General features: G+C 30.6%; 1 protein-coding gene across 1 annotated transcript in view; it reads left to right on the top strand.

Moving 5' to 3' along the window:
- Positions 1 to 5,523: 5,523 nt before the first annotated feature.
- Positions 5,524 to 13,191, top strand: part of dati (zinc finger protein datilografo) — a 129,425-nt gene continuing 121,757 nt past the window's right edge. The window contains exon 1 of the mRNA XM_085953613.1: positions 5,524 to 5,555. Coding sequence (XP_085809739.1) covers positions 5,533 to 5,555 — 23 coding nt within the window. The 5' untranslated portion in view covers positions 5,524 to 5,532. The remainder of the gene's footprint in view (positions 5,556 to 13,191) is intronic.

Raw genomic sequence — 13,191 nt, 5'->3', positions numbered from 1 at the left:
TTTTAAAAACTAGTAGAAAAAAGAGAAAATAATATTACACAGCGTGAGCGCGAAAGGGATAAAAATATTTCTATACGCGCTTATGGAAAAAAACCTAAAGAAAAAAATCTGCAAGGGCTGGCCTATTCTTTCCAATTCGTATTATTTAATGATATCGTATGGGGAAAAAATGTATTTGCACATTTGTCTCTTTCTAGCACCCCTTCATTCAACCCTTAACAAAGCTAAGGCGAATGTGTACAAAAGAGACAGACTTTGTTCCGACAATGTTGTTTTAGAATTTGATGGAAGGGGAATATAGAGCAGTAAGATTTTTTTTTGGCTGTGATAAAAATTGATTATGAATTTTAAAAAATCCTACCTACGCGGTTTTATAAAAGTGCTATATTATATTTTCGTTATAAAGCAATCGTCTAATAATTATTTTCAAATTTGTTTTTAATTACCTAACTTTAAAGACAATATTATTATTATGGTATTTTAGAATAAGTCCACATTACAATCTCAATTTAAATTACCATTGGAATTGAATTTTAATATAAATACGGTTTTAACTACATTATGATTATATAAGTGTAATTAACACATAAATTAAATATTTATTATTTTGATAATAAAATATAAAAAAAATACTTATACCCTCATCCTGCAAATAGGTACATTATAAATCCTCATCATCATCTGTCGGGGTCGATCCAATACTGGATAAAAGCCTTCCCATAGCTCTTCCTTCTTTTCCATCGTATGTATATATATACACATATATCTACATAGATACACAAGACTATATATGTATGTATACATATACCTAATTATATTATTTAAGGTAATATGACAGTTAATCTATGCAATGCATAATTAGGTAAGCATCATAATATATCTCTAAAAGATTTTAATTTTAACATTAAGAGTAGGTAATAAAATATTATGTATAAGTACTAATATCATTTTAATTTACTTATACTGATTACACCAGAAGATGAACACAATATAACCTTTCAAAAATTGGCTTTTCTGAACTTTACAAATTCTGCCATAGGTAGTGAAAAAACAACATCTGTGGAAAGATTAGCAAAATGGTTATTTATTTTTCCAATTAAAAATAATCATATCTGGGTATTTACAGGTACATACCTGTCCCTACATAGGTATATATATACACCTTTCAATATTTTTTTTGCAAAAACTTTAAAAACTTTTGTAAGGATTTAACTCCAATTAAAAAATAATTTTTATTTTATTAAAATTTTTGAAAACACTTTTTTAAATTTAGATTGTAAAATTAGAGTTTATTAAATAATTAAAAACGGCCACATTTTTTAAATATAAAATAGTTAATAATATACCTAATCATAAAATATATTGAATTACGTCTACGAAAATAATAATAAATATTGAATTACACTTTGTATTAAGAAAGTTTTTCTACTAGAAATAAAAGTCGTTGACAAAGAATTTGTACGTTGCAAATAATATATACTTGTATAAAATGGGCCCTAGTCATACGTGTACAGTGTAGGTGTAAGTGGTTTGATGGCGACCGTTCGCGGTCAAAGCCTTGCAGTGGAGTGAGCCTCGACGCCGAAAGAGGGTCCATCTCAGGCGGCGAAGAAAAGCAGCGGCATTTTTCCTCGCGTAGCCTGGCCGAAGGGGGTGGGTTCCGCACGCAGGCGCCGTGGACGGGGCGCCAAGTCCTTCGACGTCTAAGAGGCGTCGCTTTGCGCGCGGGAAAAAACCGCGGTACGCGTCGCTTCGTCCCTGTCTAGCGGGTGCCCCCCTCCTCGCCCCGCGGCGTCTTACATCACGGCACAGTGGCATGACGGTAGTGCGCCAAGACGTCGGCGTCTCTAGACGTCTCCTCGCGGCATCTTAGACACCCCGTCTCTCTCCGAAAGCGACGCTCGTAGACGTGTACCGCCAAGTTTTCCGGCCTAAGAAGTTAGTCGACGTCGAAACAGCCCACGAAGAAGGTGCGTCGTCTTTTCCGCCGACTTTGCCCTCGCGCAACGCGGAAAAACACTTTGGTCCTTGAGGCTTCTTTTTCAATTCGCGCCAAATAATTTTCCAAGAATTTAGAAAAAATATCTTGAGATTTAAGATTTTCTTAATCATTAAGAAAAGTCTTAATTTATTTTTAATAAATTTACGATATTTTAAACTTTTTTAATTGTTTTCAATGATATTATGGTGGAAAAATTAAGTGAATTTACGAAGAAAATATGCAAAAACTAAGTGAAGTTATCTAATAATTTAAAAAAACCTATATTTTATTCTTTAAAACACGATTTTCGTTAAGTTTTCTTATTATCATAAAAATATATTTTTAATAAGTGATTATTATCAGAAAACATTTCCCTCACCTTAGGTTTGATTAATAAATACATTTATTTGACAATTTTATACGTTAAATGTACTTATCAAAGTATTTAAAATTCATCACAAAAAATCAACGAAGTAACTGAAATATTTATGATAATATCCATTGATAAATAAACAACTGAAATACGATTAAATTTCTTCTGTGTATTTTTTATTTTTATAAACTAAATTTAATATTTTTTTTTCATAAAATCCACAATAGAACATGGAGAAGTTCTTATAAGAACAGTGAATAAAAATTCGTAGCACTTAGAAATTTTCCCGAATATATTATCACTTTTGCTTAGCTTTACGGTTTCATACAAATACTTCGTAGCACGCTTTTGTTTATAAACAATAGATTATTTAAACATTGAACATTCGATCGAGTCAGAGTGGAGTTTCTAACTGCTAAAGGGACAACCTATGTCCTATGACGATACAATCCAAACGTGTGAATGTATGTGTGCTACGAGGCTAGTGTATACGTGCATAGGTGAATGTGTTTGCGCCGTAGATGTGTTCCTCTCCACACACGTGCTCCTTGTCCGGTCGTATGAGTGTGTTAGTGTGGGCTGGACATGTGATTATACGTACCTACTGATACGTGTCCACATATGACCGTGACATATGTTTAATGCGATGACAGAATATATTATATTCTAATGCAGTGGATGCAATTTTGAAAATTATCCAATATAAAAACTGAAACAAAAGAATCGAATTAAATTTTTATAATTTGAATAATTTAGTAACTGACACTGTTTTAATTTCCATTTACAGAAGAAAAAAACAAATCAAAAATATGTCATATGTACCTACCTATCAATCGTTTATTTACAATTCCTTATGTGTATCTAAAAAAAGTTATTTGACTATTACATTACATTTTATAACAAAACTAAAATCATGTGCGATTGTAGATAAAAAAAAACATATACATACCCAAAAAATACCTATAAGTGTCAGTGACAAGTAAAAACCTATAAGACGGAAAACAATGTTTAAATTTTTGCAATTACAATCATTTCTTTGATAATAAAAATAACAATATGTACGTCACAAAAAATGTGAATAAATATAGTAAAAATTGTTTTCATCTTATTTATTTTCTAACAAATATATAGCATTAAAAATCATAAATAAACTTAAGTACAAATAAAAATAAGTGATTGGAAGTAGATAGTATTCATTAAATATTATTTACTTTACGTTTATAACTTTTCATGACGTGTGCATATTTTCTTCGTGGAAATGAGAATTTTATAAATTAAATAAACTTATATGCCTCAAAAATTGAAGTTGTCCGTTTATTGTAAAATATATAATTTTTTTTTGAGACTCACTGTTTAATAAATATTTTATGTTTGTTTCAGGTTAACCAGGATCCGAGAAACTATCCAGCCAAACACCATAATCAAGATATTTCTGAAATACCTACACCGAATAAAACAACATTGTGTTTTTTATACAAATACACCTCTAAAAAATACAACAAATAAACCGTCGAATTTTAACTACGGTTTTTGACGAATAAATTTATTTAAAAATAAAACAAAATGTGTTCAATTTTCAATGTTTAAATAAATTAGTAATCCAAGTGACTTTAACGGAAAGAAGAAGGACAAACATAATAATAACTACGGTTCAAATCAATTAAAAAGTATTCGCTCAAAGTATAGTGAAATTCGTCGTGAAAATTAAAAATAAACTCTTAAAAAATATATTGGCTTATAAAAGTAACTAACATTTTTCTGACAACACATTATTTAAAATAAATTTTTAAATAATATTCAACACAAATTTTTAAAAAGCTTGAAACATTTATTGATCATTTGCATGTTGCGACGGCAACTGAAACGCCAAATAATTGAACAGCGCAAAGCATTTTCGTGACAGTGCTGATTTTGAAAACCGTAAATACCTACCTACATTAAAATTAAATTAGCAAAATCAAAGATATAACACATTAAAAAATATTTTTAATGACATTGATTTTGTAAAGATATACATAACACATCCGAAGTGGCGGAAACAAATCAAGCGGAAGAGACATCCGAAGAGGCGTCGAGAATTAACTATAAACGCCTGTACGATCAATTATCAAGCCTGGATTTCTCAAAGTTTAGTCAGGATTATCAGAGCCACACGGCATTCCCGAGGCTCCTCAACCAACCGCCTGACGCTGCGTCAACGCACAATCCCTTGAACAGGATATTCAACCCGCCTCCCGAAGAACCGCCCGGGTCCAACCCCTTGGCGAGACTGCTGGGTCAAAGTCCAGAAAACTTTGCGGGACAAAATCCTCTACAGAGATTGTTCGCGCAAAACGCGGAGTTTCTCAACGGGACAGGATTCCATAACCATCTTCAGAGACCGGGATCCAGGGAAAGTCACGGGGAACGAAAGTCCCCGAAGCAGGAATTCAAGCCGCAGACTCCTGATAACAGGCAACAAGGGTCGCAGTCGCAGCAGCAGGAGAATCTGCCGCTGTGCCTGCAGACGGCCGTCAAGATTTTTCTCAACGCAGACATATTGGCGCCGGCCAAAGTGGAGGAGGAGAGCTTCGTCGCCAACTGGTTGCAGAACTCTTTCAAGATCACGGCGGCAGCGGAAGGCGGGGGCGGGGGACAGAGCGGCGCGGGGGCGGGCCACAGCGCCCTGGACCTCCGCGCCGCGCCGCTCTCCCTGCAGATCCCCAACCTCAATAACATGACGGGAGATGTGCAGCACCAGCGCCAATTCAAGCCTAGTCCAGAATTCTGGCAACATAGCAGAGGACACTCACCGGGACCTCAAGACATGGTAACTCCTCAGCAACAGCACACTTCCAATCAGCAACAACTTACCCCTAATCAACAACAACATACCCCAAACCAACAACAACATACCCCGAATCAACAACAAATTCAAGGTGGCCAACAACAGTTAACGCCTAATCAACAACAACAATTGACGCCCAATCAGCAACAGATGTCTACTGGTCAGCAACAATTGACGGCTGGTCAACAGCAGTTGACTCCTAATCAGCAACAGCTCACGCCTACTCAGCAACAGCAACATCAACAGCAGTTGGCGCAAGGACAACAGCAACAGCAGTTGGCGTCTGGTCAGATGACTCCTGGAGCTGGGGCCATGTCTCAAATGCTATCCGTGCCGCCTGACCACAAGATCATGACTGAAAAACTGGTCAATGAATTACAGGTCAGTTAATTATTTATGGATGCCTATTATTAATTGTTCTTTCATCTTCTTTGTTTTGCCCATTTTTTTACTTTGCTTAGTATTTTGAACTTATGCATTTTTTTGTATTATTTTATGATTATGTACTAAACTGACTTGAATATCATTAATGTTTGATAGTTAGAGTAGATATTTTTCATCTAGTCACCATTTAAAAAAACATAAATAATTTTCAATTTCAACAAAACTTAAATGACTTTGAGTATTAATTTATCCATGAAATAAATGGTATAAAATTTAGGTACGCATAGACAAAATAAATATATTCATTTGATAGCTAGCAGCACTTCACTATTTAGTATTTTGTTACTTATTGTATATCCACTTTCCACATATTATTTCTTTAATTTGCGAAATCGGATATACCTACCAACATCGAATTAGGAATTATATTATTTTAAATACGGCTTCAATCATTCAGATATAACATTATATTATTGGGTTATTTTGTACACATAGAAATAGGTTGTAATTAAAAGTATGAATTACAGTCAATTATTTGTACGATTAATCAAACATATATTTAATAGGGTTTTTTTATTGTGTTAACTGTCAATTCGTGGTGGAAATGCATTGTATTATTGATTTAATTTATTAAATTGGAGTTGAAAATGTCCTTCTGATGTGGACGAAACCGGTCCAGATGTATTTATTAAAAGTGGAATAAGTACAAAAAAATGTAACGTTTTATTAAAAAAAGAATAGGTATTTCCTACGAATTGTAATGGAAAAATATATAAGATACCATGTGATAAGGAAAATTCTATTCCAATAAAAAAATCATTCAATATTTGCATAACTATGAGACTTGTACATAATATTATTTATCAGTAAAATATTTAAAAAGAAAAACGATAAAAAATTATCGCACCAATGATAAAAAGCCAAACAGGAAAAGGTTTCCTGTGGTTAGAAATAGTTTGTAAATATTTTTCGCACTTGAAAAAAGTGCATTACCTACTTACCATAATATTATAAAATCATTATGCAATAATAGTTTTTACTATTATGTAATAATATAAAATGTAACAGAAAGTAGGTATATAGGTAAATGGGCACACACTATACCTACCGCGGTTTTCAAAGGATATTCATTTATTTATATAATTTTAATATTTATTGGAATATTTAAAATACGTATGTATAGAATAATTATTATCAGTTTGAGAGATTAATGCAAATGTAAAGTATGTACATATATTCAGCTGATAACCTATTTATCTGTGAACGCTGGATTTGATAAATTAAACTAGGGTTTTTGGTGTTTTTTATTTTTAAATGCATGCAAACATGACTTTTTATTTACATTGTAGAGAAAAGTCATAGAATTTCATCATTATATCATTTTTTTACACAAAACTTCAAGCATTTAATATGTTTATATTATTGAGAAACAGTTCAAATTTATAGATTTAAACACCTATTCTAGGCTATGGATTAATGGGGTAGAATGGTTTGATCATTGATTTGTAAACAAAATAATACACTGCACATACAATTACGTATTATAAAAAAAATATATATTCAACTACGGATAGAACTGAGTTTTTATAAAATTTATTTTGTGGTAAATATTCCAATGATTTATTTGCTTATATCATCCAAAATAGCTGCTCTAAATATTCCCCACTTATGCCACTATACCTGATACGGTTCTATTATGTTTATTAATGCAACAATTAATTACAACAAAACACTAACAATCCATAATATTCCTTGGTATGGATTTTAAATAAATCATGGAAAACCTATATTTCATTAAATTTTTCCTATGGTTTGGAACATGGCTAAATGAAAAAGGGGTGGGTGTAAACAGCGCCCTTACGACATCTGCCGCTGGATAGACTCACTTCGCAAGGGATGTTTATAGTAAAGTTTGTCTTTGTTTTGATGTATAGGTACCATAAAAATTTTACCCAACTGCTACTTCACAGAAAATATTTACGCGTTAGTAGTATTTTATAAGTGCGATTTAAATTCCGTTGGACATTTTTATTTATTTTTATTTGACAAAAACTTAACCGATATTATACTGACCTATCTTCTAACATAGTTTTTCAAGGTTTCGTTTATATTAGTTGTGTTCTAATATAATTTAATTAAGATTATAGTATTAACTTTTTTAGTTTTCAAAGTATTTATTTACGTCTTCAGTAAAATGGTTCTTTTTATTTTGAAAAATGTAAGTTAATTTAAAAATCATAGCACTGGCAACACAGTAATATAAACCACACTGTTTAAACTAATTAATGACATACTTGCCATTATGTTGTATCCATGGTTACTTTTATTGAAAGAAATTCCACTCTGATATCAGATAAATTATCTGATTAAAGTTAACTTTTACTATCGTTAAAATTTCAAATTACAAATTATGTTAATCTATATCCTTTTAAAATTTAGATGCAGCAACTGTTCACACATTTGTAAAAAATCTATAATTTGATAAATAGAGATAACTTGAAATAATGTAACATCTAGTTATGTATGCTAATTATTACATACACATTAGCAAGATTTTTTTTAATTAGTTAGAGCTGTTAAAATTATATCATTTTTTTATCACGAGAAAAGTAACAATGCAACAACATAATTTTATTATTTCAAATGTCACAGAAACACATTTAAGATCATCATGATTTCCTTTGTTTTGAGATTATATAATTATTTGGTAATATTATATACATAAACACAAGTAATAAATGCAATGTTAATTTCACTTTGAGTTTTCCCCGTAATATACTATATCTTTCTGCTTTTCATACGACACGCGTTTTGCTTTCTTACTACACCATTATCAAACGTTATAGTACTTATAAGATAATGACTTGATTATCACTTCTACATAACGTACGTTTCTAATACAAAAATCAATTGTCAAAATTTCGATCAAAAAACCAATACGTGGTCTCTCCGTGGCAAAGTTTGCCTAAGCACTAAGTTGACCCTTCGTTTGAGTCTTTTAGAATACCTTGTGCCCAAATCTCAACACATATGGCCAGGGGCTTCGGAACAGGATCCCAGGTAGGAACAAAGGCGAGCAGGGAAATAATTTTAGACCCTAAAAAAAGATATGCCGCATATCCGGTTTCTTTCAACGGACCTTTAAAAAGAAGAGACCGAAAAAACTTGTTAAAAATAAAATTCGGTAACCTTTAGAGGGTTGAATGAAGCAAACACGAATCTTCGAAAAAATAACCCTTTCGGGGTTCCAATAGGTGCTGGGATGTGAGATACTTAAAAATGAATGACGTAGAGTAAAATTAGAATGTAAACAAACCTTACGTCGGTGAGTCAACGCTCGATTGATTTTTGAAAAACTTTTACTGGTTATTAATTACTTACAAATTATATTATCACGATAGATTATGTATTTTTAATTAATTTCTTTTATTCAATGAATAATTCACAAGATTTAAGAATGTACCATCCTAATTATTGAACATACATAATTTTGACAAACACTTCTGAGGAAATATATTACAACCAATAGAAAAAATCTTTTTGAAAAAAGGAAAACACCCGGCAGGAGTCGAACCTGCATATCTTGGGTTTACGCCCCGTGCGCATTGTCCACTATACTACAAGGTGACATACTAATTACGACAAATTACTATTGGCCTTTAATACCTGCTCACCTTGTAGCATAATGGACAATGGGCACGGGTAATCAAAAAGATTTTTTTCTATTGGTAATAATATATTTTCTCAGAAGTATTTTTCAAAATTATGTACTTATGTTAGATTATGTATTGTTGAGATAAATATAATATGAAAAAATAATCAATTTAAGTGTCAATTTTATTACCATGCTTAGATTTGCGGTTTATTTACACTGGCTTAGTGCTAACCATTAGTACTCACTACTCTCACTAATACCAACACGTATAAGTAGGCCGAATTAGTAATAAGCGTTAGTATTAGGAATGTTGTCAGTATTAGTGCAAGTAGCGAGTACTAATGATTAATTCTAAGCCTGTGTAAACAAGCCCTTAATTTAACTTAATTAATTAATTAACTTAAGTAATTATTTATAATTACGTGGGTACCTACTTAAATATAAATCAAAACTATTTTACGAGAACTTTCGTTATAGTTTCGAATTACGTGTTATATTATGTTCACGCTATATATAGTTTATATAGTTTTTGTTGAAAAATAATAAATTAATAAATATAGTTTTAAATATCATAGTATATATTAATTGACAACTAAATATAAACGAAGGCGTTTAACTAGTAAATAGGTATATATATGTTGTTATTATTATCTAATAATAATATGTAGGTATTTGATAGTCATTTTTATTAATTAAACTCTTTTAATAATTAATCTTCAAAATACTTTGGTAATAGATAAATATTTGCACTAGATACGATTATCGATTTTTTAAATAAAATAAATATTATATTTGGTAATAGGTATAGGTTTTTAACTTACCATGAGGATATGCATGCTCTCTATTTAATCAAGCAATAATAACACCACAAGGGTGATAAATAAACCTGTTTTGAAAATTGTCAGTTTACACGTATTGAAAAAAATAAAATTGCAATGTTCCCATGTAACGCAATCAAGGTAGATAAAAAACAAACAAAAGGCGAGCAAGAATCTCACCCCTTCCGGTCGGCCTTATTGTAGCGGCAATGTTTGTTTAATAATCTAAAACAAAAAAATAATGCACTTCAGCTTAAAGGGTTAATTCATTGTTTCAGAAACTGTTAATATTATAAACATAAAAATAATTTTTTACGTTTTGAAGTTATACTTCTTTTGGCACTTTGGGAAAACAGATCAGAGTGTATTTTTGGCATGTGACGAAGTTGCGCGCCCCGATGTAACACATTTGGCGTGTGACGGAAGTTGCGCGCGCCGATGCAACACATAATTTATTATTATGATTATATTCATTTCGGTCTCAAGGGTAGATGCGCATGCGCTTAGTATCATTTAGTTAGTCGTTCAATACAACCAAGTAAACAGCACGTGTTGTTAATGTAACCAATATTGTGTCATAATAGAGATATATATATATATATATATATATATATAAATATATTTATAAACAAATTTCTGGAGACTAACATTATACACTGTTAATTTATATTCATACAACTTTATTTATATTGGAGTGTATATTTATTTTTCATTGTAAAGATTTGAGGCTATATTTATGTAAGTATTGTTTATGAGTAAAATTATATATCAATAAATAAATAAATTCTGTGAATGTTGAGTTGGTAAATAATTCAAAAAATATATTAAAATTTGATTTTTTAATTATTCATCATGGGCACTTCTGAATCGATTATAACCGCTGTATGGCAAAGATGAGTTTTGGCACAATACAAAAATTAACTTACAATTATCATGTGCTATATGAGGCACAGATAAATCGCGTACGTTTTCATCAACCTAATCCACTGTAATATTAATAGACTCAGGTAATTGTTTTGTTATGCCAAAGAAGTACTTTAAGTAACTTTTAACGCGCGTATATAAGTACACACACCGATTTTTTTTATTATACCTATATAATTATATTATATTATACCGTTAATTTTTTTATCTTTTGATAAGTCTCACCTAAGGTGTCATAATTAATGCATAAATATGACAATGACCACTCATAATACCCACACATGATATTAATGCTCAGTTTAATAAAATATCTTTAAAATCAAATTCAAATTTATTTCTTTGCATATACATAGTGAAATTTACAAATTATAAATTCAAGACGTTCACAACATGGCATTTAAAAACAAGGAAATAATAGTATTAAAACAGTACAAAGAGTAAATATAAAAATTAGATGCATACAAAACTCAAACGGAATAATATATGCAGAACATTAATTTTACCAAATTTCTTAATTATCTTAAAATACGTTAATTATCGTAATCGCATCAACAGATTATATGGGCATTTACGTCATAGTACAAGATATCTTGGTAAATTTTTGACAAAATTCAACACACGTATTTAAATTTAAACATCACTAAGACTTGAGCCATTTAGAATTGTCACAGCTTTCAAATTAGAGAACAAGAGTTTTGGACGCGAGAATTCTATCATTCAATTATATATAATATATAAGTACCTAATTATTATACAGGTAGGTACATGGCATTCCCTATAAATATCAAGTCATATTGTAGAGAAAAATGTAATAATGTTTTGTAGGCTAAACTTAACAGACTGACGTATATATATATAATGTTTATATAAAGCGATAATCCTTTTAACATGAAATAACTAGTGTTCGTGTAATTTTTTGTATTTTAGAGCTTATAAAAGATATAATGTTTGATATAATTACAGAATAAATTATACTTATTTCAAAATATCTGACACAAAATAATAGTACAGTTTGAGAAGAGCTATAATGATCCCTTACCGGTAGAGAACGGTTGACGAATCTAATAATAGGTAAGCATTTCTACGTATCCGTTTTGACGTTTATTTTTTTTTCAAATTTCTTTGTCAACTTTAAAATAAAGGGTGGCAACTTTGAAACAATAAAATGTCAACGGGAATCTGTTCTCATGAACGATGTTGCATACATTATAATTATTATTAGCTTTGTTTTATTATTACTTATATTATCAAAGGTATGATGAAATGCAATAACAGATTGTTTCTGATAAGTACCTACCATAACCACTCTACATCTACCCAAACTAAGTATGCAGTATTTCATGCACTTTTTTAAGTACCCACCTATAAAATTAATTTTATTTATGATTTTAATACTTAGGATAATAATTATTTCGGTACTGTTCGGTTATCAGGAATACAGCGGAAAACACATTTTGAAAATTGCCGATAAACTGGATTATTTGTTAGTTTAACCTAACCAAACCTAACCTAACCCAACCTAACCTAACCTAAACTAACCCAAACTAACAAATAATCCAGTATATCGGGTATTTTCAAAATGTGTTTTCCTCTGTATTCCTGATAACCGAACAGTACCATAATTTCTTCTTATTTACCAGCCATGAATTGAATTCGCCATGTATCTACCTACTTATAGATAAAGCGACATTTAAAAATGAATAATCAATATTTACTTTTAAATGTATTAAGTGTACATTCCAATCGGATTTACATATATTATATTAACAAGAAAAAGTATCGATCCACGATTAATTTGAGTGAATCACCTTGAGTGAAAATAATTAATTTAATTTACAAAAACACAACAATTTTTATGATAAAAATCTCTCTCTTTCTCTATATGTGAATACAAAATTGTGATATGATATTGATGTCAAGCTTTAGTTACCTACCTACTTGCGTAAAGTTTCCCAAATAGGGTCTACGAAAAAATCTCTTAGCACCAGATCTAAACCTCGCTAGAACCTCTCAATTGCGCCAATAATTGTTAGAATATTTGCTAGATTATCTGCTGATCGAATAACAAACATTATTAATCCGGTATTTTATAGAATGTAGAAATTAAAAAAGAGTTGCGTGATTGACGTAGGGACTTATTTACAATGTTACGTGATTGTTGACCAAAATAATAATGGTTAGTTATAAAAAAACTTAATTTAAACATATATTACTAATAAAAGCGTTTTT

Source organism: Rhyacophila brunnea, unplaced genomic scaffold (assembly GCF_057557595.1).
Source record: "Rhyacophila brunnea isolate RB1 unplaced genomic scaffold, BYU_Rbru_1.0 scaffold_4, whole genome shotgun sequence".
In the NCBI taxonomy this organism is placed as follows: domain Eukaryota; kingdom Metazoa; phylum Arthropoda; class Insecta; order Trichoptera; family Rhyacophilidae; genus Rhyacophila; species Rhyacophila brunnea.
This window is presented reverse-complemented; position numbering and strand designations above follow the sequence as displayed.